This window comes from Bombyx mandarina, chromosome 05 (genome assembly GCF_030267445.1).
Source record: "Bombyx mandarina strain Sakado chromosome 05, ASM3026744v2".
In the NCBI taxonomy this organism is placed as follows: domain Eukaryota; kingdom Metazoa; phylum Arthropoda; class Insecta; order Lepidoptera; family Bombycidae; genus Bombyx; species Bombyx mandarina.
This window is the reverse complement of record NC_143212.1, coordinates 113,126-140,834: the sequence shown is the minus strand read 5'-3', so window position 1 is coordinate 140,834 and position 27,709 is coordinate 113,126. Positions and strand designations below refer to the sequence as shown.

At 35.5% G+C, this 27,709-nt stretch overlaps 1 protein-coding gene and 1 long non-coding RNA gene across 2 annotated transcripts; both read right to left on the bottom strand.

The window, feature by feature from the left end:
* Positions 1-265: 265 nt before the first annotated feature.
* LOC114244906 (uncharacterized) lies at positions 266-12,593 on the bottom strand. The gene is made up of 4 exons (XM_028176857.2): positions 12,431-12,593; positions 4,045-4,120; positions 2,767-2,803; positions 266-1,589 (listed from the first exon to the last, which is right to left on the bottom strand). Exons 1-4 carry the CDS (start codon positions 12,474-12,476, stop codon positions 1,395-1,397), a joined length of 354 nt encoding a protein of 117 aa, XP_028032658.2. The 5' UTR covers positions 12,477-12,593; the 3' UTR covers positions 266-1,394.
* A 7,946-nt stretch (positions 12,594-20,539) lies between these two features.
* LOC149502877 (uncharacterized) lies at positions 20,540-22,925 on the bottom strand. Its single transcript, XR_016323055.1, has 4 exons — positions 22,771-22,925; positions 22,052-22,079; positions 21,689-21,734; positions 20,540-20,917 (listed from the first exon to the last, which is right to left on the bottom strand). It is a non-coding gene; the product is annotated as an uncharacterized LOC149502877 (long non-coding RNA).
* Positions 22,926-27,709: the final 4,784 nt, after the last annotated feature.

Genomic DNA, 27,709 nt, shown 5'->3' with positions numbered 1-27,709 from the left:
TACCATACAATTGTAACTTCGATCTCATTTCTCAGGATGGGCATACACGATGTGGTACCAGTGGGCTCCGCTAAGCAGTAGATGACTTGTGAACACGTTGATCTATGTAGTGTGATAAAAAAAATTGTGTGCTGTTTTATATGTCATCTTGAAATGCATTTTAGTTTATTAAATTACAGAGCGCCTGATACTTTTTAAAAGCAAAACACATAAACGCCTAAAATGTAGTTTTTATATATATTTTACAGACAATTAATTTTAAATCTACCAATTTAAAAGCGGCCTTTAAAGGATAATATGCCAATGATTAAAGCCTAATGAATAATGTAATAATGCTTGTTTTAGTAATATTCCAAAAATACATTCATCGCTGCCTAAATCTGCCGCGGTGTAATAGTCATTTATTCATTGGGTTAGTCATTCTCACACCAAAAGCAAATAATCAGGTAACTAAAAAATTAAAATATATTTTTGATACTTTAATACATTACAATCACCAGTTTTGTTACCATTATCATAAAATTAAAAGTGATTGCCGCAGAATGTACAAAGAAATGTGGATGGTTAAAAACCTAAATTAATACGAAGTTATGACTCCTTTTGCAATTGAAAAATAGTTTGCACTACATATCGTGGATTAACATCAACAATGAAAAGCTTATGACAAAACATTATGCTATTATTTCCGAGCACTGATTATTAAAAATAAAAATAAAACATATTTCAAAACAAAATCTTAATATTATGAATGATTTGATACGTAATTATCTTAAAACACGTTCCGATGTACTGCGTCAGTAAAATTGTTATATCTACTGCTTATCTATTTATCGGCCGTGATTAAATCATTACTCACATTTAGATAACGTAAATTGATTGGACACGCTTTGAGCTTTTTCTGGTTCATCGATCGAATCACGTTAACCTACTATTAGTTTTACTAAGTAAATTTATTCAGGATAACTTTTATATCTTACAAAGCTCTTTGAGCCTATCCCTTGATGTCTGTTCGAAATAATTCAAAAGTGGACCATATGATCGAATGTCTATCCTTAGAGCTTTTTAAATTGCAATCTGTAATATATACCCCTATATAATTAACTATGTTATTAAATAGGCTAGAGGCCAAGACGCTAAGAAAGAGTCTAGACTTTACAGCCGAACCCAAATAAAGGTAATTTAAGCAAAATACCACCTTATGGATTTGATTTGAAATTTGCCATTGATCTTGTTACTTGTAATATGAGCAATGTCTAAAACTTAGCGCCCACATTTACTTTTATTAACGTTACTTCTTGTCTTTACACTATTTCTACATCCCAAATATCCTTAATACTGACATCACTCCCAACGCAGTCCACCTACTTTAATGACTACTTTAATGTATAATGAACTTAATAGCCCTTTACTTTAGGATTGAAATCGAACTCGTAGACTTTTCCGTCATCATTGATAATTTTGTGACCTCCGCTTTTGTCGGTCTTCTGTCCGTTGATGTCTGACGATGAATGGAATGTGTACTCGGATTCACCGTACACATGGCCTCCGGGTATTGGCTTCAAGCTTTTGACACTGCCCGCTGACACTGGCTGTAAATATAAATGATCGTTCTATATTTAAATGTCTTGAGCTAGAATTTTGCTCCAGCGTTACTGATAGCGGAAAACACACAAGAAAGAAGACAAACTCCATTGCAATTTTTTTTTTGTATGGCTTAGATTGGTGGACGAGCACACAGCCCACCTGGTGTTAAGTGGTTACTGGAGCCCATTGACATCCACAACGTAAATGCGCCACCCACCTTAAGATACAAGTTCTAAGGTCTCAAGTATAGTTACAACGGCTGCCCCACCCTTCAAACCGAAATGCATTACTGCTTCACGGCAGAAATAGGCAGGGTAGTGGTACCCACCCGCGCGGACTCACAAGAGGTCCTACCACCAGTAACTTTTACGCAGTACAGATATTTTGTGTTTATGTCATTATATCGCAAGCCTCATTATATTTGAAGTCGTCGTGGCTTGAAGGGTAAAACGCCCGGTGCATACGTATCAAGCGATGCGACTGTGCCAGTGTTCGAATCCCGCAAAGAGGTACAAATATTTCTAATGAAATACGTACTTCGCCGATGTTCACTTCCACGGTGAAGGAATAACCTCGTGTAATAAGAATCAAATCCGCAAAAATATTAATTTGCGTAATTATTTGTGGCAGATAATTTTGTTATCCCGCAGGGGTAGATACCACTACCCTGCCAATTTGAAGGGTGGGGTAGCCTTAGTACTGTAAAAATGGAAGTTAATCCAGTCGAATGGTTGGCTCCCGTATAGCCCTCGCACTTGTGACGCCAGTGACACAGTACCACTTTTTTTTCCTACCTATGCTGATAGCCTTGAGAAGCCATTTCAGCTTCACCTTGACGGTGAGCTCACGGGCTTCAAGCCGGGAGTATTGCTAACACTGGCCCTAGCAAGAGCAGTGTTTCGCAGAATCTACCACCGGATCGAAAACGCGACCCACTGAGAAGATCCGGCGAGAAACTCAGTAGGCTGTGTCTGTGGGTTAAGAGTACCACGACAAACGCACGCCAAACACAAATATACCACAGCTACAATTATTAAGTACTCTTTCTATTCTTGTACTTTGTTTTTTTATTGACTATACAGTCCTATATTTATATGTGGAATCACGTCGCCCTTCGAAATGTACAAGGAGACGTACCGGATTTCTACTTTAAAAAAAATATCTAAATTCAATTCTACTCACTTTCCAACTATCGTTCTCGTTGATTTTACTGTTAATTCTGTAAAAAAAACAAAGCTAGTTTATTTTATGTGTGTAACAAATAAAACTGATCACAATATCGTATTTTTGTTCGCTGTCAACCTTAAGATTGAGAATTACTGTCTTTACTTTACCCCTTTGCCATACCTCAATTCAGTAGTTCTTGTAATGGGACCTCATGTCTCAAAGTAGCCTTCATATTGCGCTGCCTATGGACTCTGGTAAGTCTTTAAGACACCGTTTTGAAGTAATTTTATAGTCCGTTCAACGGCTTTAATATTAAGTTGAAACTCGCAATACAATTTTATTTGCGCGCTGTATCTTCGGATTCTATGCGCAATTTCTGGAACGCCAATCTGCCTCCGGTTGAGGCATCGCGAGAGGAAGAGGACCGGTTACACATTTCGTAGGGGATCGAACCCTATGGCCCAACAGGCGATGGATTGAAAGGCCCAAGGAAGGCGCAAGCTTCTTAAGCAAATGTGGTTGTGCACAAGGCAAGTAGAGGCAGAAAATCAATGAGTGAACTTTAACGTAAAGCTCTGGATCTATAGCAATGCAGAAGCACTGTGGATGTCCTTTGCTACTTCAGAGGGCCATAAGAACTTGGTATACGATACATGCGTGCCTGAGGATGTCTGAATTCTTAAAGTTTTCATCGAAGATACAATTTAATTAAGGAAATTCTTTAATATAAATCGCTAAAAATATGGTGTCCTTAAAAGCTATAGCTGTTCGAAGTGTTATTTTAATGAATGAATGGGTATTTTTTAAATATAATGTGTTAGGAATTCTACAAGGGAAATTACTGTTCAATTTCTTCTCTATCTTCTTCCCATTTCTTCTTGTATTTCAATTGTTCATAGCTATAGATGCAGAAATAGGTGGATTGTGAGCTCGTCTGCCCATTCACGTCCAGATTCTCGATCCGGATCCGGATCTACTCTCGGAGCTTTAAGGCTTTGTAAGCTCCAGGCACCGTTCTCGTCGAACTCGTCGAATACGACGAAGCGTTCGAGGTGGTACTTAGCTGATAGATGCAACCCACTGAGTTTCTCGCCGGATCTTCTCAATGGATCGCGATCCGACCCGATCGTAAATTCATTGTAGCACAACCCTTATTAGAGCTAGTGTTATCAGGTCCTCCCAGGCAGAGCCCCGTGAGCTCATCTAGCAAACTGCGCGTACTTGGAATAAGCTACTAACGATTAGGTAAGGGGAGAAAAGTCTTCCTATCTACGTTGTCGATTAATTACTTACAATTCATGAACTTTTTCCCAATCTCCAGATGAGGCAGCATCAAACAACTCATCACCAATTGGAAAACTTGGGACCGCTGAAACAGAACAATATAAATCTACTTTGATTTATTATACTCAAAGAGTTGAGTCAAAACATACTTGAAATGCCCATAAAACCAATTACGATTTTTATTTAAATTTAATTAAATTTAATTTAATTAATTTTAATTAAATTATTGGAGTGGAATGTAGTGCTTATAATTTGAGCAGATTTCAATATTAGCAGTTTTTGTATTAACTTTAGTTTTTATTAATTAATTACGTTTGAGTTGAAATATCAGAAACCACACAAAAAAAAACCACAAAAGAACATTTGAAGTTACAGTTCACTTAATTAACTAATTTATAAAATTAATTAGTTAGCAACTTCATTAAAAACTTCATTCATTTTTCACAAATACATTTTCCAATTAAAAGTTTCCTTAAACGCTCAAATTATATTGAAACGTCTATGCTTTTTAGAAACATAGCATAGCACAACTTAATTAATTCTGTGAGCTTTTTGCAATACCACTAAATCGTTGTAACTTATCATCATGATAGTGTGTAGATAAACATAACATAAAGTAACAAACATTACGTAAACTATAATATGCAGTATCAAATAACCCGACTTTACCATAAAAATATTGATTCACACCTAAATATTCAATTCAGAAGAATAACCATTATATCGGCCGTGAAGCAGTAAAGCGTTTCGGTTCGAAGGGTGTGGTAGCCGTTTTAACTATACTGAGACCTCAGAACTTATATCTCAAGGTGGGTGGCGCGTTTACGTTGTAGATGTCTATGGGCTCCAGTAACCACTTAACATCAGGTGGGCTGTGAGCTCGTCCATCCATCTAAGCAATAAAAAAAAAATCAGAGCCAACTAGATATCTTCATCAATCCCATTTTTAAATTTAAAATACTAACATATATTCAAGAACAAATATGAGACAAGGATCAGTTATTTAAATAAATCATTGCCGGCACATGACGTTATTCAATTTATCAAACTTTAAAAATTTCAAGGATACCTTTTGACCTCATCTGCAGTTTTATTTGCCAAATACCATACGTCGTAATTAAATACACACATTAAGCACGTTTTTCGTGTGTAAAAATATGTGTCGTCGGAATCAGACTTGCAAACTTGTGGCTTTAAGATTAATACGTAATAACACAATAGTATATGGGTACACGTGCGCAATAGTGAAAACAAGTTTCAACTTTTTAGAAACTTTTTAATTATTAAATAAAAAACAACATGAATTTCGTTTCGGAAGTTTTGTGTGATGATCGAAAAAACAGACAAATAAAAATACCAAAACAAAAATCTAAAAACCTATAGCCACTTATCATAGGCCATGTGCGCACGACTAAGAAAGACAAAGTGCTGAATTTGTACACAATGTTCCTTACTTTGGTTCCTTACATCTATACGACAAAACAACACGATAATGAAAACTAATCTAACATATAATGTAAGAAAATAATTTTATTCACAATATACATAATAAACAATTACGCTACTTGATTTATTTAATAATGTGGAGGATGTCCTTGAACATTTTTATAAACGTCCCTAACCTACAAGTAAAAATATCCAACTCAGTTAAGTTTACCCCAGCCTTTCCCAAAGTGAGCGATAACGCCCCCTTGTGGGCGCTGCAGGCCTAAAGGGGGGCGGTAACAGACCCAGAAAAAAATGGGAGCGTTGTGAAGAAGCTTGGAAGGCGATTTGTAATTTCGTCTATGAGGACTCTTAGACACCGACTGAGCTCTTGTTATTAAGTATGTGAAAAAATGGGGGCGCTAAAAAATAATTTATTCTCTAAGTGGGCAGTAGACAAAATAAGTTTCGGAACCGGTAGGCAGCGGCTTGGCTTTGCCCTTGGCATTGCTGAAGTCCATGGGCGACGGTAACCACTCACCATCAGGTGGGCCGTATGCTCGTCAGCCTACAAAGGCAATAAAAAAAAACCCCCTGGTTTACCCCATTCAATTAGCTGAAGAAGTTTTTTGTTATGATATTCTATCTAGGCTATCCTGTAAAGTTGCAAAAATGTCACTTAAACCGAATAACTTTTCACCCCTCGATATATGTATTATATACATGACTGAGAGTTCGGGGGACTTAAGATTGGATTAGTATCAATTAACAACCATATCAAGAAGTTTCTGGTTAGGTTCGCCATTAAAAACTAATTCATTTTACGTTTAATATAAATATATACACATTCGATTTTTGTGCTGTACAAAAACTCGTTTGATGCCTAGATCAGCCAGTTTTTGTAAACATTATTTGAGATAACTATTTTAAAAAAACAAATAAATATTTAGAGTCGGTAATATTTTCCTTGTATTCCTAAGAATTCCTAGCAACATGATTAATTATGTTCCAAATGTACGTACTTAATAATAATGAAATAATGAGGCGCATTTTAGAACAGCGTGTTCACGGAATAAGTCATATGTCAAAATCATCATCATCATCTCAGCCTGTCTGCTGTCCACTGCTGAACATAGGCCTCTCCAACTGACTATTCATGGAGGTATTTAGCCTACTGTACCACGCTGGCTAGACGGGTTGGTACAGGGTTTAATTTCGAGTTTTCCTTCTCTTGCACTGATGTCTTGTGCATATTTCCATAGTCGGTTCTTACGACTCCCTAGGATAGTATAGGGGTGGTGACACATTGTATTCTTACTCCGTCACCACACGGATAAAACTAAGTATAAAATCAAGCAATGGTGTACAGTTTTCTAAACCTTTTAAATATCATCTGGTAGAGCGAACGAGTGTCATTTCTTTGACTGCTGTAGTGTTTGCTGCGTGTCGATCGAGTTTTTTTTTTTTTTTTTATTGTTTAGGCGGTTGGACGAGCTTACAGCCCACCTGGTGTTAAGTGGTTACTGGAGTCCATAGACATCTACAACGTAAATGCGCCACCCACCTTGAGATATAAGTTCTAAGGTCTCAGTATAGTTACAACGGCTACCCCACCCTTCAAACCGAAACGCATTACTGCTTCACGGCAGAAATAGGCGGGGTGGTGGTACCTACCCGTGCGGACTCACAAGAAGTCCTACCACCAGTAAGCTATACCAATTGAAAGAATATGCATTTTTCATTTTAGTATCACTTTCATTTTCATTTTAGTATCAAAAGCCTAAAGACAAAACGAATTTAATGCTTACGTATTAAATTCTAGAACGTATCGCACTACGCACATTTCAGTGTGATCGCTACATGGCAAAAATGGCCAGGGAAATGGTACTGATCTGTGCGGATAATTAGCTCTATAACTGGTAAATGCTGAATGGCGATCTGGTATAATAATTAGAAAACGCTCCTATTGATTCTTCGCTGAATGTATTTCGCCGGATCTTCTCAGTGGGTCGCGTTTCCGATCCGGTGGTAGATTCTGCGAAGCACGGCTCTTGCTAGGGTTCGTGTTAGCAACATCATCAGGTTTGAGCCCCGTGAGCTCACCTACTAAAGTTAGGGTTACGCTGACATAGCCCCTAGGGCTATCAGCTTAGGTAGAAAAAAAAAAAAAAAAAGTGGTGTAACTATCATAGTTGAAATTTGGCAGCAATCATTGCTCCCATAAATTCTAGTTTCGAATTCGATCATAAAGACCAGGCCAGTTGACACCCTGGGCCAAAAATGTCAGGTTTCTGGCAGTCATTCTGTACCGCTCAATCAAATTCTGACTCCAAAAAAAGTCAGTCCGAGATACCATCATACTCATTAATTCTGTGGTACCCGCGTCCGTATAAATTTCTTCCAAATTCTCTTAATCTTTTTCTTTACGGTGGTCAATAGAGTCTCGTCGTATATACAGAAATATTTCTCAAAATAATTCATGTAATCATCACGTCAGTAATATTTAGTAATATTATTCAACTCATCATCAGTTTTACGGCATTGTAACAACCAGTCGTAAATTAATACAAACGATCGAACTCCATAATTAAAACGGCATTTGAAATTTACGGAAATAAGATTGAATTTACAATGTTATTATTTGGAGCCGCTCCAACGAGTCTGTGGATAATCACTGTTAACAATTTAGTAGAATTGTATATGTATATGTACATATGTCTATTGACTTTTTGCCACAAACATAAAAACTCTGTACAATTTTGAGGATAACGGATAAAATTTGCGTATTCATTTAAGTAAACCGGAGAATCAGTTTCGTATCAAACATACATACAATGAAAGTAAAATTTTGAAGATTTCCTGTGGCTTTCTTAGTAAATTGTGCTATTAACTTAACATAATTACAACGAAACATTGGTCCCCAATGGAATTAGGATGCATAGATTATGTTGGAAAAAAAAAACTAGTTTAATTACTACAGCCAAGAGCAGAGGACATAAGGTAGAAAACAGTTTAAAAAAAAATCATGTTATGTAAATTGGCTTTGTAGTGTCAGCTTAGAATAGCCCACCCCGTGTCTTGCTGGGGGTATCGATTAAGGAATGGGAGAATGATTATTAGCGTTCTCTGACTATTACACCAGCGTACGGCGCTTGTCAGCAGTGATTTACTTATATAACAAGTATGAATGAATTTAACATGTATGAATTTAACATTTCCAATAATTGTTTTAACATTTCCATTTATGCAATATTCTATTTAAAGCTGTCTCTTCATCTGTCTGTTATTAAAACGTAAGTGATTCCTGTCCTCGTTTACATGCTAGATACTCCGACATAAGCGCTCTGTGGAGGCCACACCGAAAATTTACTGGTTTTTTTTATTGCTTAGATGGGTGGATGAGCTCACAGCCCACCTGGTGTTAAGTGGTTACTGGAGCCCATAGACATCTACAATGTAAATGCGCCACCCACCTTGAGATATAAGTTCTAAGGTCTCAGTATAGTTACAACGGCTACCCCACCCTTCAAACCGAAACGCATTACTGCTTCACGGCAGAAATAGGCGGGGTGGTGGTACCTACCCGTGCGGACTCACAAGAGGTCCTACCACCAGTGATTACGCAAATTATAATTTTGCGGGTTTCATTTTTATGCTGTTCCTACGATGCTATTCCTTCACCGTGGAAGTCGATCGTGAACATTAGTTAAGTACGTATTTCATTAGAAAGATTGGTACCCGCCTGCGGGATTCGAACACCGGTACATCGCTACATACGAATGCACCGGACATCTTATCCTTTAGGCCACGACGACTTCAGATAGATTAAACAGGGTGCGATACTTTCAAATTTCCGTCACATTTCACGAACGCGTCTCACGAAATTCTCTCAAAATCCTCGTAGATATAATAGATGTGACGTTTGGTTTTCTCAAATAATAAAAGTTTTGAAATTTGTTTTTCCTAAGTTCTCGATGTCTTTCGAATGTTCGATGTAGTTAGATATTTATCCAAATTCTTCTGCGTCTAATCACAGATTACACACAAACATTAAAAAAAAAACCAAGGCTCACTTTGTTTTCAATCAAACGCATTAGCATACCGGTGGTGTTAACGCTATTTTGTCGAATTTATTGTGAATTTCGATTCATGTTTTATTAAAATATTTTTATGGAACGTATTTAAATTTGGAACCCGTTTTAGTATTTGTTATTTGAACTAAATTTTTTTTATCAACTGAGATGTTCAAATTTGTTCGTATTTAGAATTTGCAGGAGTGCCACAAATATCCAAGAAAAAAATCTAGCAATAGTGATTTTCATAATAATATAAAATTAATAAATATTCTTCGATATAATATTTTTAAGAGAAAAAAAAAACTCAAACACTAAAGATATAGAAATAAGCAAAAATGTAAAAATACTGGTTCCATTAAAAATTGCTGACTTGATAAAATAATATAATAATACTTGATCACGTCAATAGAATTCAAACTAGAAGTTATATGGTTGAGCAATAATAAATTCTTTTACAAAAATTATCAATGTTCAAAATAAAATAATATTCTATTATAGAAAGTGTATAATTTATAATCAGGAAATATAAATTACAAATTTTCTGAAGAACTCACGGTACCACCAGTTCCGTTTTTTTTTTCATTATTTATTTATTATTAATTCGAACAATTTTATTAGGGCATATTAGTTATTATAATATTATTGTGAATTCGAGCTCATGTCTCGAGGAAGAAGGTGGCTTTCCCAGTATCGGTGGGACCAGAAAACCAGGTCTTTGATGTTTATCCTTCAAAGAGCTGGAACGAATTTGCTAATCGGGAATTTTGGATATAGAGCGTCTCTATTTAAATGAATGTATATTAAAAATAGTAATTTTACACGTCTCGTTAATGCAATTTTGAAAAGTAGCTATATATCATGTAAGAACTTATCGGAAAAAACCAACCGTATAATTAATTACTTGAAGATCCAGATTTTCATGGATTAGTTTCATCAATATAAATATGTACGTTTAGTAAAAAGAATGCCAATGTGCCAATCTCCTTTCGTGCTTACATCATGTTTGCTTGATATGCTATACGTTTTCAAACTTTATTCATTCCATATTATGACATAATATTTACATTTGACACTTTTATTATCAATGTTTTTTTGAAATACTTAGATAATATAATGTTTGTTGCAAAATGACATTAGTAAAATGTTAGGCTGTTTAGTTGATAATGCCTTCGTCTTTTCAGTTTTGAAAAACAAATCTACTAAGTCTAGACCGGTACAATGTACATATTATTATTTCACTTACTCACCAAGTGCTACTCATACATCACAGAACATTCCTTAACCAGTACTGGAGATAGATTACCAGAGGACGCCGATATTGCAGATGGACTTATGGGATCCGAATTAATAGATTTTTATCATGTTTTTATGGCGGCTGATAAACTCGGGACACGTTTGGCCTTAATTGGTTAACTGAGCTCATTGACGACATGAATACCGCCAAACACCTTAAAACCTGAGCTCTATTTTAATTGGTCTCAATTCTATAGTAATCGATTTTTATTACCCGACCTTATTCCTTAATCGTATTATAGAATTCATTCGTAAACAATCGATCGATATAGTATCGATTATTACCATGTTAGTATTTGTATTAATATTGATTTAGAAACACTGGCTCGACTTCCTGCGTCTACTTGCATCAAATGAATATTACCAGATCCATATATGTATATATTCTAATGACGTAGTTTTTGTACAAGCTATTTTCGTGTATAAAAGGATGAAGGTGTTGATTTGATCTCACTCACTTTACCTAAACTTTTGGTATGAAGTAAACTTAAAACAAACAAAATGAATCCGTCCGACGGGGGACACATCAAAGGGAAAACAAAATTGTTATTTTTATTTAATCCCGAGCGTTTTCATTTTCATTTATTTACCTTTTAAACCTTCTCTGGACTTTCACAAATAATTCAAGATCAAAATTAGCCAAATCGGTCCAGCCGTTCTCGAGTTTTAGCGAGACTAACGAACAGCAATTCATTTTTATATATGTTAACGGAAATGTATGTAATCCGTCATTGTATACAATTCCTAGGAAATGTATGTAATTCCTAAAATCGCACGGAAATGTGTGAAATAAATTATATTATACTTACACATTACACATTTCCTAGGAAATCTATACATTTCCTAAATAGCAATCGGAAATGTAAAACATTTAAGATATTGGTGGATACGCGGGGACAGCGGGACGAGTCTTGCACTACGGTCAGTTGCCAACTTGCAATCCACTGGAACCGGCCAGGGATTTAAGAAGTGCCTTTGCAAGAAAAACTGTGCTACATCAAGATGTCTGTGTTTTAAAAATAAAGTATTATGTACTTCTAAATGCCATTCGAGCTTACCCTGCAAAAATAAATAGCTATATGGACTGACAAAGTATTATAATATAAAGATTTACTTTTATACTTTGACATTTATAATTATTTATCAAATCAGACTGATTACTTGCCAAATGAAAATTTGATTTTATAAGAATAAATATAAGTTGATTTTGTGATACGTTAAAAGTTAATAGATAGTTGATTTTAGAAGTTTTAATTAGTAAGATAATATTTTTTGATTTGATTTGATTTGATTTAATAAGTGTTATTAAAAAAATATTATTAACAACGTGTTTTATTACAGAAAGCATTTACTTTATACATTTCCTAATACGATATTGGAATTATATACAATTCCGAGGAAATTTATACATTTCCTAGGATATCTATGCATTAAATAGTTTTTCAAACAATATTTTATACATTTCCTAAATAGTATCGGAATTGTACACATTTCCTAGGATTTGTATACAATTCCTTGATTTCATACATTTCCGGTAACATATATAAAGATAAGGGCTGTATTTTATATGTAAAACTATTTTTGTTTTTAATACAGCTTACCTTGAACGGAAACCACGATGAGCACTGTTACAAGAACCAACTTCATAATGCTAATGCGAATGAGAACAATCAAATAAATAACAAAAATCTTGGAAAACGCGAATTTAGTTATGACACGTTACCAACGTCGGTGGCTCGACGCGTTCTAATGCTCACACACAAGTCGATATCAAGGCTTTTATCGTGCGAATTAATATGAGAAACGGTCACGTTGCTAGCGGATTTTGTTGATAGTTATTTACTGATTTTTTTTTCGAAGATCCATCTTCTTAACAAAATAGTTTTGATTTAAAAAAATTTTTTTTTATTGCTTGGATGGGTGGACGAGCTCACGGCCCACCTGATCTTAAACGGTTACCGGAGCCTATAGACATCTACAACGTAAATGCCGCCACCCATAAAACCCCATCTATAATATGAGCGAATTGTTTTGTAACAACTGCTAAGAAATTAAGATGACAGATACTTAAAGGGTCTGCAGGCAAATATAATCTGGCAGTCCGTGTCCAATGTACTGAAAGAGTTTTCTTTCTTAATACAGGGTAGGAAAACAGAGCTTTCTTCCTTCTACCTTGGACAGCGACGAGAATAAAGGCTTGGCTGTATGAGGTTTTGCTTGTCCCGGTTAAAAAAAAAGTAAATCCTTCACATATAAATAATTTTGCCGTCAGTAATATCACTATATAGTGGGAGGCCACCAATGCGGTGGATCGACCAAATTAAAACTGCAGTGGGAGGTCCCCTAAATAAGTGCAGTGGAATGGCCTCGAGCAGGGAGAGATGGCGCGACATCGTGAGACGCATCAAGTCTACCCCTTCCAACACTACATGACGATCACGACCACTCCGTCAAGAGTGACACGATTGAGAAGAAGAATGTCACTGTGTCCTTTTTTGATAGCTATATAGTGAGATTCATTTATTCGTACATTTGACTTTAGGTGATTCTGTTTCGGTTGTAGGGATATGAACGCTGTTTTGATCATGCTGTTTGTCCCGGAATATTAAATTATAATTATATTTCAATTTTGTTTGACTACCTGGTCTTATCGGGCTTCATTATAAAAGCATAGCTTTAAATCTTCAATAATATAATTTAATCGTTTTATATGAATAAAATTATATGTTTCTTACCACCATCGAAATATAGTCTACCACTGAAAAGGCCAATGAGAAAAAGATAACATACCAAACCTACCAAATAATAATTACTTTGTTAAAATATTGTGTGTTAAAATACGTGTCGCCTATAATCTATACTAGACAGTGACCGTATTTTATTTTTTGATAAATTCTGTTTTTTAGAATTACATATTGATAAAATAATGAAATATTGTGTCTTTAAAGCAGCTGGTTGCTCTCTATTGAGAAAAATAGTATTATTATTCGAGTATAGATATCGGGAAGAGTCATAAAGTTGGTTATCGATAAAGTTCATTATTGAAGACACGAATAAAACAACATTTTCTGAAAATAAATCGTAGCTAGATCGATTTATCGCCCCCGAAATCCCCTGTATACAAAAATTTATGAAAATCGTTGGAGCCGTTTCCGAGATTCAGATTATATAATTATATATTAATATACAAGAATTGCTCGTTTAAAGGTATAAGATTAAGGTAAATACACTGTAATTTTAAAATAGTATTTTTCTTAAAATTTTTACGAGGCACGCGTTAATATAATATCATATATATATTCTTTTTGACTTGAAACTTTGACTTTTATTATTATACACTACATGAATTAATGATTTTACCGTTCACCTGATTGATTATATACTGGAACGCTTAGAGAGTAGACCGTGCATGATGACCCTTGAGGTCGATGCCTCAAACGCACAACTGTCTCACCCTTCAAGCAGGAACGCATCTCTGCTCTGCGGTAGATGAACGCTAGTGCGTGCGGACTTATAATGCGCAATTCTATTTCTTTGAAGCAAATTTTAAAGAATCAATATTATTATGGGTAGATAACCGAATTGCGTGAATATATTCAATGCAATAAGTGTGTTACAGCAATGTAATAAATGATTATTATTGTAGTTACAAAATAATAATAACTAGAAACAGCTGTGAGCCCTACAGCTTACTTAAAACAAATTAAAAAAAAAAAGGTTAGATAACTGAATTGCAGGAATGCGATAAGTATGTTATAGCAACGTAATAAATGATTATTATGATAGGCACAAAAATAAATTTTATTAGAAACAGTTTTTATATATTTTAATTGGTAAATCTAGGTTTTATGCAACAAAACATTTTGCAATTTCTTCTTGTAATCCTTTCGAAATATATTCAGTGAATATGAATCTAAAATGAAACAGGAGCACGTGCGACAGACAGTCACATAACTATCGCTAGTTTATGACTTAGACTTAGTTAAAGTCAAACTAAGTAGAAGTTTTATTCTTTATTTTCTAATGAACAAAAAAAAATTGGTTCTTCAGTCTAACTTTCGTCATTATCCACGCTTAGTTGTGTTTTTAAATACAACCTACTCATGGAACTGTAACCATTTAGGAATTGTTTCAGTCATTACGGTAATCAATTTACATTTGTCTTGTAGTTGACGTAGTCTGTAATATATACATGCCGTTGACGCAATTACAATATATGCTGTCAAAAGACGGCCATTAAGCGCTGGACGAGATGTAAAAAGAAGTAAAATATTGCCCCATTGCCTAGTTCAACCTATTGTCGGTACGTGACAGGTGTGCGTTTCAAGTCATGAATTTATTTTGCGTAACATATAGTTAACCGATTTATAAACCGCTACATTTTTTCTGATGCTGAATTTAAAAAAAAACTTCGATCCGAAATTGATGTCGATTTAAAAGTATATCGAGAAAGCTGCTACAAGCCGTAATGGTCCAAATTCATTGCATTTCGTCAAAATAATATGACATTTCGGTGACGTTGCGTAATATTATTAAAGCTCCGAAGGTATGAGCCCGCTGAGTTTCTCGCCGGATCTTCTGAGCGGATCGCGATTCCGATCCGGTAGTAGATTCCTACACGAAGCAGCTGCTCTTGACTTCTTAGGTCTCCTTTGGAGGCGCTCGGGTAGCTGTCAGCGAATCCCACCTTTCCTTTTTTTATTGCTTGGATGGGTGGACGAGCTCACAGCACGCCTGATGTTAAGTGATTATTGGAGCCCATAGAGATCTACAACGTAAATGCGCCACCCACCTTGAGATATAAGTTCTAAGGTCTCAGTATTGTTACTACGGCTGCCCCACCCTTCAAACCGAAACGCATTACGCAAACGCATTTAACGACCAGATTATCCCGAAATTTAAGACTTATATGGTTTTCTCATGGACACCACTATCAGAACTGGACCAAAGCCAAAAAAAGCGTCAGCTTTCTAATTAAAAAAAAAAGAATCATCAAAATCGATTCACCCAGTCAAAAGCTAAGAGGTAACAAACATAAAAAAAAACATACAGTCGAATTGAGAACCTCCTCCTTTTTTGAAGTCGGTTAAAAATATAGCACGTGTAACATGTGTAGTCGTCTATGTACACGTGTAGTCATCTAGCTGCGTATTTTTTAATTGTCACCACTACAAACATCGTTCTATATTTTTAGCATTACAAAATGAATGGCTTCTCAATAATATTATTATCTTCATTTCGAATTTTCTACTATCGTGAAGTTGGGGTTTTCCATTAGTACATCTAATAAAACGCGTCAACATATAATACAAACATTATTACATCAATTAGAATCTACTTTTAGTCACACAAATTTGTTTCTAGTGCTTTAGTTCGTCGGTGATAAAATATTTGTTTGACAAAATATGGTGGCCGTGGTTTTATGTCCACACACTTCTTAGAATCTGTTATTTTTATTATTAGTATTATTATATTTATTACTGTGGTTTTGAATAAATGAAAGGTTTTTTTTTAATGCTTAGATGGGTGGACGAGCTCACAGCCCACCTGGTGTTAAGTGGTTACTGGAGCCCGTAGACATCTACAACGTAAATGCGCCACCCACCTTGAGATATAAGTTCTAAGGTCTCAGTATAGTTACAACGGCTGCCCTACCCTTCAAACCGAAACGCATTACTACTTCACGGCAAAAATAGGCAAGGTGGTGGTACCTACCCGGCGCGGACTCACAAGAGATCCAATCACCAGTAAAGATTTATTTTATTTCATACAACAACAACAAGTCCATTTGTGTACATAGTATCATTGAAACATACTTAAAATTACCAAAACAAATCAAATAAAAAATACATTATTAAAAATAACACCGGCCGACATCATTTTCCTTGTTAAAGTTCTGATTATTTTTTTCCACTAATTTGGTAGTGCTGATCACGAAATTATACCTCATTTTATCGTATCACATCAGGTTTTTAAAAAAGTTAAGATATTGGCTATTTTAAACTTTTTGATTAAAATAAATTAAATTTTAGATTTTGGCGCTCTTTTCTCGAATTGTGCGACCTCTCATGAGGAAATATATTAGTTGCAACAACGACACACCCATTCGAAACAGGTTTACTTGCAAATAAACCTCTACAGTTACTTTGTTTATAAAATTTTTACTGAAATTAGTGTGTTTATATAAAAAAATCTTACGTTTTACTTTTTACTTATATACAAAATTTCCATGCTTCTTGTGCGAGTGGGACAGTAGAGCACGAGACAAGCACTACGTACAAAAACAATGGAATCCTCGTAAAAATCTCAAAGTAGGAACAAAGAACGTTACACGAAAAAATTTAATTAGTCCTGAAAAAATTTTACTACCTCCGCTTCATATCAAACTCGGTATGATGAAACAGTTCGTTAAAGTATTGGATAAAAACAATGCTAATTTTGAATACCTGTGTAAAAAATTTCCAAGATTATCTGATGCAAAAATTTAAGAAGGGAGTGTTCGATGGACCGCAAGTCAGATCTTTGATGGCTGATGAAAAATTTGATGCCACAATGAATAACACTGAATCAGATGCTTGGCTGGCGTTCAAAGATGTTGTCAACAATTTTCTAGGAAATAATAAACATCCCGACTATAAAAATAAGGTTGCAAACTTATTGGATAAGTATCAAAAATTGGGGTGTAATATGAGCATAAAACTCCACTTTCTAGATTCACATGTGGACTTTTTTCCTGATAATCTTGGTGATTACAGTAAAGAGCAGGGAGAAAGGTTTCATCAGGACATAAAAACTATGGAGACAAGGTACCAAGGTCGATGGAATGTGAATATGATGGCTGATTACTGCTGGTCACTGACACGTGATGTTACTGAAGATACTCACAAAAAAACTACTCCCAGACGTAATTTTGTCGCGAAACGTAAAAGATGTCACTCTAAATAGTCCTGTAGCATTGTTTAGACTCAATGTTTTCTTTGTAAATGTTCAAATATATGTTTTTGTAATATGATTATTGATTTTTTCTTTAAATTTTGAAAAGAATGCTTTTTCCTTCTTTTAATAAAATCTGATGTGATAGGGCAAATATGTAGGTGTTTTTGTGTTTAAGATAGTATAAATTGGTGATATTTGTGGTTCAAATACAAACAACTTTCAAAAATTTTTCATTTGTCGGCCGGTGTAATCATTAAAAATAATTATCAGTTGAATACATTTACAATATTCCATTCAACTGATACATACTTCGAACCAACCATTATTATTATTACTTTTATCTAGTCCACAAGTGAACCATGGTACAATGGTTTTATTACAATGATGGGTGATCAAGGTCCCATTCCACATCGCATAAGTAATAATAATAAAATAAATAATAAATATAATAAATAAATAAATATAAACATAAACATAAACATAATAACCATAACATATGGTTATCGGAACTCATAGACATGGCTTTCTGTGCGGGTGATACGATGATTATCATATCTTTAGTTTCACGTTTGCTCATGATAGGTAGTATGGGATTAGCAAAAAAAATGTGTTTTTCTGTAATAAAATAATTATGCGCTCCGGTTTTGAAAGGATGCTCATTTAATAATTTTGTTTCAAAGTAAAGTACAAATAACCTTCAGTAATAGCAATACTTAAGATATAGTATACTTAGGATATAAGATATAGTGATATTCAATTTATCTTGGTATTTTCTTTGGATTTTGGTATAGAAATTTCGAATATAGTCGACGATAGTCATGTTGACCACGAAAACGGTAAAGAATTCGAAACATCAGAAATAATATATAAGTATGTAAGAAATACGAGATTAGTTTGTAAAAGTAGTTTTAATTGTATCAATTTATATTGTTTTAGACTATTTCAAATTGTCAATACAATTTTTTAAATACATAATATATATTATGTAAACAGGCACTGGAATGAGAAATTGCGTGACGGTTTTTTTTTTAAAACTTTCGGTATTTAATGAGTTATTCAGTAATTCATCTGAAATATATCCATATAAATAATAAATATACCAATACGATACCCGGAGTATAGTATAATATTTACTATTGAAATAAATAGTAGAGGTCATATCATATAAAATGACGTAGCCCTTTACTAGGATTATTTGTGCTATGGGAACAAAGATTATAGTCCTTAACCTTACCTAACCTACCTTAAACACGTCCCCATATTCAAGGTTCAAAATCAGTGCTTTCGATACAAACAATGGAATGCGGCAGACTAAATTATTTAATACCTGAGCGGCTCTATCGGGTCTTAAGTACATTTTGAAGTCGTCGTGGCCTAAAGGATAAGACGTCCGGTGCAGTCGTGTTGAACGATGCAATGGTGTGCGAATCTCAAAGGGGGGACCAATTTTTCTAATGAAATACGTACTCAACAAATGTTCATTATTGACTTCCACGGTGAAGGCAGCATCGGGTATAAAAATGAAATCCGCAAAACTATAATTTGCGTAAAATTACTGGTGGTAGGACCTCTTGTGAGTCCGCGCGAGTAAGGTGCCACCACTCTGCCTATTTCTGGCGTGAAGCAGTAATGCGTTTCGGTTTGAATGGTGGGGCCGCCGTTGTAACTATACTGAGACCTTAGAACTTATATCTAAAGTTGAGTGGCGCATTTACATTGTAGATGTCTATGGGCTCCAGTAACCACTTAACACCAGGTGGGCTGTGAGCTCTATTAAAATATAAGCGATGAAAAGGCGAATATGAAATAGCAACCCTTTCAGCAAAAAATAATTAACACGCCATTTACTTTCTCTAATAACTAACCTTTACATAAATAGCCTTTGTTCCAATATAAAACGTGGGCGACCCTTATCGACATTACTTATCATGGAAAGATAAAAATATCACAGAAGCAGAACGAACGTAGGTGGCGGAATAACGTAGAGTTGCTCATCTTAACGTAATATTTCATTCACAAATCCATCGTACGCCCACTGTAGTTGATATTGGGATATTTGTATAATACACGCTTTCTATCCAGAATAACAATGACTTTATTGCCAAAAACTACATGGACATAAAAGGTAATTGTAGTGAACTATGTAAAACTAAAAAAAACCTTTTACTTGTATCCTGCGGCAGTTTGATAGATCGTTGTAGAGTTTCTCTTGTTATCTCTACAATACTTTACACCATTATGTCAGAATTCGCCTTCTGGAGCGAGGTCTCAGTATTCCAACTGTATCTCAGCCATGATCTGGACGCCTCAGGCCACGATTTGGGCTTTGTGACATTCATTGAAACTTGTGCTTAGAACTAATACGGCTATGGTGCACACCATCAAATACAATGTCTGTTGAAATAAATACTAAGCACCATTGGCGAATAGTATATGACATGTGAACGATTATATTGTATTCCTAATAAATATGTATAATACTCATTCAAAAATAGCAAAAATACCCATAGACTAAGTACACAGCCATAATGTTTTACAGCAATAAAAGGAACACTTATAATTATGTTTTTAAGAGCCCCTTAAGCTCACCTACTCACCTGGTTACGGTGGCATAGCCCCGTGGGCTACCAAAATAGATAGAAAATAAATAAATGTTTTTCTTAAGGAATTACGGAATAAGTGGAAACTTCTTAACCAGAATTTGCGAGGGATTGAGCGCAATAAAAAAAAATTAAAAACGATGCTTATGTTGAAATAAAATAAAACAAATTGCGAATGCTCAAAAATTTTACTAAAGCTCTAAAGAAAGCAATCGGGGTCCTTTTTATGTAAGCGTATCAATAAAATTTGCATAATATTATAAAACTTTCGTTAGTCATAAAATACGTAGGAAGGATCTTTAAGTGATCTATCTATAACATTATAATGCAAATTTCTTGATGGATTGGCTATTTTTTTGGCTATTTTTTTGAAATAAAATTAATTTGCTGTTTTCACTTGTTGAAATCCATGGTTGATATCTTCCCGTTTTCGCTGATTAGCAGTTTCGTCATTTTTTTCCCTGCGCTATCAACAATCGTCGAAATGGCTGCACCGTTCATGTTAGGTCCAAGACCAGCCTTTGAAGCCATGTCCTGGATGTTTGAGATGCCCTGTACAGATAATATGAAGCTCATTTTTTGTGCTAAGTTGGTGTTTGTATTAAGTTACTAAATTGTAAACAGACAGCGCAGTTCTTATAGACGTTTTCGAAATAACATAAGGTATTTGGAACGAAGTTCCTTACGGCAGGCTTGGTTCGCGACCGAACTGAAAAAAATGTGATAGTAAAACCGTAAGAAAAAGTCCGTGGAATAAAACTGTTATATTTAACAGTTTTATTCCGTCTTTCGTTTATTACGTCTTATTAGACGTGCGTAGGCACGACAGTCTTATACACAAGCGAGTAGTGTTTAATACCTTTCTCTTTCTCCTTCTTTTTGTAATTATTTCTATTTCTATGTAATTTTTAGTTGTCAAACAAAAATAAAAAGACATATTTTGTTATTTTAATTGATAATTTGAATTACGTTTTTTTTTTATTTTACGTAATTTATTATTTCCTAAAATACTGAATTTCCTAAATACTCTCCTGTACTTAAATAAAAACGAATCAGTAAAATTTAAGAGAAAAATCAAGAAAACCTACATAAAATTGAGCACGATTTTTTTTTTGTAAATTGTGTCGATTCTACATTAACCGAAGGAACTTCGTTCCTACCTGGTGTCCAACGACACCACATTTAATTTTTTAATATGATTATACGCAGACCCTGATTTCGGTCAACACAGTTTTGATGCATTTCAATCTTAAGCGCACACTCACCTACGTTGCGATTCTTTTTCATTAATGTTTAAAATTTCGTATTATCAAAACAACTTACTTGCATTAAGCTTGCGGGCGAGAAACTGTTAGCGTTTATCGGAAATCTGAAATAAAATGAACTGATCAGTGATATACATAAACATATTTTGAGAAATTAGCTTTATTTTGTTTTTTTGCTAAGATGGGAGAATGAACTGCGGCTAAGCAATTACTTACAGCCATGCAATGCAAACTGTCTATAGACATGAATTCATAGTACTTTATTATAACTTTACTTTAGTATGTTAATGGCGAAACCTTTATCGAAAAAGATTCTTCAAAAGCTATGAATTAATAGATGAAATAGGAGAAAATAATCCTGGAATCGGTTCCCTTTTCAATTAAGTTATTTTCTATTAAAATTAAACCAAAGTAATCTCACATGTTCGGGTCGTTAGGAACGGCCGCACCTGAAACAAAATACATGATATAATAAAATAATAATAAAAATGGCACATAAATAATGCAGCTTTTTTAACGGAAGAATGACCACAAAAACTGATTGACTATTTGAAAAGTCAAATAAATACTGGAAAGTAATAAACATGAGATTGAATCGTAAAATTAGTGTCGAATAATATTGTTTATAAAACTGTAACTATTTATACTAATTCGAAACTTAGTAAATTCTATTCAATTAAGAGAAAAGTACCAAAATATTAAGAACAAATTAAAGACAGCTAAATAATAATCGATTATCGACTAAAATGTTAGCTCTAAAACGATTATCCGAAAATATGGAAATGAGTTCCAACTCACTTCAGTCACACACCTACAAAACATTTGACTTTTAATACTAATACTTTTCTTTACTAACGGTAGGAAATATTGTGAATCCGCACGGCTAGATACCACGAACCTACCCATTTCTGCCGTGCGTAATAGCAGCGAGCAGTAATGCCTTTCGGTTTGAAAGGCGGGGCAGTCGCAAAAACTGTGACGTAAAACTCATGTCCCAAGCTGGGTGGAGGTATTTACATTGTTGATGTCTATGGGTTATAAAGCCCCAGCTCACAGCTCACAATCGTGGCCTCGTTCACCTATCTATTATAATAAATAAACAAAAAAACTAATCAACTTTAAAACCACATTAAGTGATACCTTCTAACCCGTACACGGCAGCCAAAATCAAAAGAATAATTGCAACCTTCGTCATTGTATTAATTTATTTGCGTATGTTCAAAAATAATTATTACGCGTATTTTTCGTGCAAACTATTTTCGAGTACTGAAAAACGAATGAAAACGTACGTAGTTTTATATTTCGTGATGACCTTCGCGGCTTTGTTTCCGACTTATTCAAACAGTAGAGGAGAATCAGCCTGAATGGGTTTTTGTTTTTTTGGAAAAAAATATGATTATCTGTAACTAATTATTTTTGTACTGAAACTTCGCGTCTTGAAGTGTTCGTTTGCTTTAAATTACGTTTCTTTTGTATTTGACTAAATATATACTATAATTGCTCTTTTTTTTTTTGTGAAAAAATTAAATTTTTCGTATTACTTTCAAAATTGAGTCCATGCATAAAGTTGTTTTTATTTCATACAATTAACGTGCTAGTTTCATTTAAGTATCAAATTTATTAATCATTGAAATAAAGATAGTATAATATGTTTCACTTTGGTCGAATTGATTTTAAATTATAATGGTATCGTAATTTAAAATTAAGCTTAACTAATGTCAAATAAAAGAGTTATTAAAATTTTAAACCTTTCATTAAAGTAAATCGCCTGTGGTCAGAGAATTTTAAATATACCTGAGAAGAATAATCCAAGAAGAATAATTAGTTAGTGCTTATTTTTCGAAGCAAAACTCTTATCTGTGATGTACGGTAGCACACCCCACCTCTTTCTGCAACGATGCAGTTCATGTATTACAGTTCGGTTGGTGGAACAACAATTATACAAACACAGTATATTAATTAGGTATATTCGTCTACCCAATAAGTATTGTGAAAGAGATACAACTCTAAAAACTCGATGTAATTGCTCACTTCATTTCTTCTTATATCTCCCTCTAATTACTATTCAGAGTTCTGGATGTAAGGTGTCAGTCACAGAAATTTGTACCACCGTTAGGCTTATGTTCGAGTAAGAGCGATAATTATGTCTCATTTGGAGATAAGAGTACCAATGATGTTATTGGCCCTTTATCTCAAGATGGGCTAAGTTGGCCGCTGTAATTGCCTAAGCAAAAGGTAGAAGAATCGCACGGCCCACTTAATGTTAAGTGGCTACCGATGGACCCATAGCCATCTTTACGCGATCGCATTGCTTTACTACTGGCTATTAATTCTCTTCAGCTGGCCTGTCCATCTACCCTTCTAAAGAAATAAAATAAATATTGGTAACATTTAAACGCTTTGACAAACAACCTTTCAGAGGACACTGCCATTCTGAAAAATATTGTCTGCCTGAAATCTGACGAGCATATTTCAAAATTGGAACAATTGCGAATTTCAAAAGTTCTTTGTGTATGAGTGAGGAAACAAAGGAAGATCGTCCACACTAATACAATTAGTGAGTGATTGTATTAGTTTGAACGATCTTCTTTTGTTTTTCTCGGAAACGAAAACTTGAATGTCGATAAACGAATGGCGACCTCGGTTTATCACGTTGTACATAGAAATGGCAAGTTATTTATGTTTAAACATTACTCAGTAATTCATTAAGTAGAACTAAATTTACATGACTTTCAAATACACACAAATACGTACAGAATATGTACTTACAATGATTTTTAAGAAGATCTTAACAGGGATACTTGAAGGCCGTGATCCGTGTTGTCAAATTTGAGGTAAACGTTTTTGCGGTAAACAGGTAAAATTATTAGGAAAAAAAAAAGGTTTATGTACTTTTGTCACCGAGGGATGATAGACGGCCCTTAACTACCCCCTGCCGCTCATGATCACCTATCTTAACCTCGTTTGAAGTGACATGTAGCATAACATAGCGTTCGGATATCCCGTGCACAGCGTTTGAGCCGGACCGTGTGCATTCTTCAGCATTATAGCTTTATTTTTATGAAGGAAGGATTACTGGCCCGGAGGCCTTTCCAGTTTCACCAGGACAGGTGGGCGAGCAAAGGTTCAGCCAGGAGGGGTGGGATTTGCTAACAGCTGCCCGAGCGCCCCCGAAAGAGACCTAACAGCTCAAAGACATCTGCTTTGCGAATGCACCTACTACCTATGTTAGAGCTGAAGGGGTCTAATACAACAGTTATTGGATCTGATGGGTCCATAAAAACGGAGGGACTTAGGGCTTCGACGGCGACTGGCTCCTGCTTGTGCAGGATTCAGGGAGAAGTCAGCGGCGGCATCGGAAAAACGCGATTATCATGACGCATGGCCTTATCGAAGTACAGCTCCGACGCTGACTTCAAGTGTTTCCGGGTCCATTCGAGGCCAAGGTCGTCATGTACGTCGACGTTCCGAAGGGATATTTTACTTACAAATCACAGGATAACATCTACCGAGAATAAGCGCGGCGTGGTCGCGGAAATATTTTATGTGCGGGCGGAATGTCATCGATGCATCCTGGGTGACTCCGAGGTACTTGATCTTCCTGGGCCAGGGAAATGATCGGGGGAGTGAGGTTTCTACGCCTAATACAGGAGTTGATACGGGGTGAGATCCCCCTTTGAAAGAGCACCGCTGTGCTTTTCGCTGGGTGATGTCTATGAGCCATTTTCGGAACCACTGTCCGAAGGTTACGGCTGCGCTCTGGAGCTTACTCGCGATTAGAGACTTTTTTCTACTCGAGTAGTAAGAGCTCGTGTCCTCAGCAAATAAGCCTAATTGGGTCGGCGGCCGACCGGGATGTCGTTAATGAGCAGACTAAAATGGAATCAAGAGAGGACGGAGCCTTGCGGGACTCCAGCCGTGAGAGAGTGCGAGGAGGAGTGGTCTCCCTCGACTCCAAATTATAATTTTGTGGGTTTGATATTTATTATACGATGTTATTACTTCACCGTGGAAGTCAATCGTGAACATTTGTTAAGTACATATTTCATTGAAAAATTTGGTACCTGCCGGTGGGATTCGAAGGCCGCCGCGCCGGTGCATCGCTACATACGAATGCACCGGATGTCTTATCCTTTAGGCCACGACCACTTCAAACCGATAATGCCCGCCCACACCGCGGGAAAGATATAGTTCGTCATAGCGGTATTTAAAATAGATACCAACACTACGATGAGTTGGGCGGGCAGAAGTTTAATAATGCGCTCAGAGTTCCCCTACGAAATCGAATCAGGAATGAGGAGATTTTTAGAAGAACCAAAGCGCAGCGTAAGCCTCCTACGAGGTGGGGCAACCACTTGCTAAAAGTGGCAGAAATCCGCTGGATGCGGACTAGGCAAGACCAGTTACTGTGACGAACCTTGGGAGAGGCCTATGCCCAGCAGTGAACGTGCGTGTGTTAAAAACCAAATGCTTTTAAGCCTCCTTTACTTAGCAGTCAGCACTTCGAAGTCTGAGTACGGACCAGTTTTTTTTCAAAGCTCATAATTTTTAATTGCGCTATATTTGACTATGTGTAATACAACCTGAATATGTCGCAGAGTCAATACTCTTACCAAGAAACATGAGGCTGTCTCATTCTCGCTCAAACCAATGCTCATAATGGCTTCGCGGGCGAAAAGGCGGTGGTATCTACACGTGCCAGATCACGAGATAAGAACTCATCTCAATCCTTACATTTACTATATGCACTATAATAGACTTCCGATTGTATGGCTGTCATCTAAAAACTATATTGTTCCCAAGGATTGACGTAAGCAGCTTCTGCGAATTCATTTTTCATAACATGAGTATCATTGATTGATCGATGCGGGTATTTTCATGGAACGACGTCACGCCAAACTTTACGCCAATTAGATATATCTATTAACATTTAACTAACAATAGAAATTATCAGTGAAAAATAACCATGTGTGTAGGCATTGGATTTGGGTAACGACAAGAAGACCGTCAATAAAATGTGTTTTTGAACTTAAATTTAAATGTAAAAGAACTGGATGGAGGCAAATTCTGTTCGAAAAGGTTCTTAAGAGTAAGTCATATTTATGAAATAGATAGTTATTTTATATCAATGTTACGTTATATGTTATACGTTGAGAGCAGCTTGAGATAAAAGTACGATGCATTTAATATTTAAAGATACTACTGTTTTACTCTCGATTGATTCAACAGCTCAGTGCAAGGTACTGCTTATTACAAAGGACTGTATCTTCCTCTTCAACATTTTTAAAAAAAAAATATTGCTTATATGTTTGGACGAGCTCACAGCCCCCCTGGTGTTAAGTGGTTACTGGAGCTCATAGACATCTACAACGTAAATACCGCCACCCACCTTGAAATATTAGTTCTAAGGTCTCTGTATAGTTACAACGGCTGCCCCACCCTTCAAACCAAAACGCATTACTGCTTCACGGCAGAAAGAGGCGGAACTGTACCTACCCACGGACTCATAAGAGGTCCTACCACCAGAGAATAATTCAGTCATTGCTGAAGATTGTCGCTCCTTTTTCAGTTTATCTACCCTCTCTAAATCGATTTCCGTCACTTGCCTTATATAGAACTATTTTCAGGAATCTCTGGTTGTCGAAAGTAATACAATGTGATAATTTTTTACTAGATATATTAGAAGAGTATATGGTATAGAAGCAAACAATTCTTGAAGGGCTTCGATCATGCGCATGCGTAACTTCTTGGATCACAACCACTATGCTTCCTATAGATAAAGTCGCCTTCAACCCTTCTAAATGTCTATATATACAATAAATATTAAATACTATATACCATGTACTATATTCTAGATGTTCAACATATTACGTTTTATGGTGTACCAAATACACAAACGAGGCAAACAGACAAGCAGTTCCACCCAGATACCTGATACCGAATACCTTTTAAATAATATTTGACACTAATTAATTCCAATTTGAAATCGAAACTGAACAACGTGACATAGTCAGTCAAAATCACTAACGAGAAAAAAAAAACGATTAGCTATAGCTCACCTGTTAGTATATAATATTTC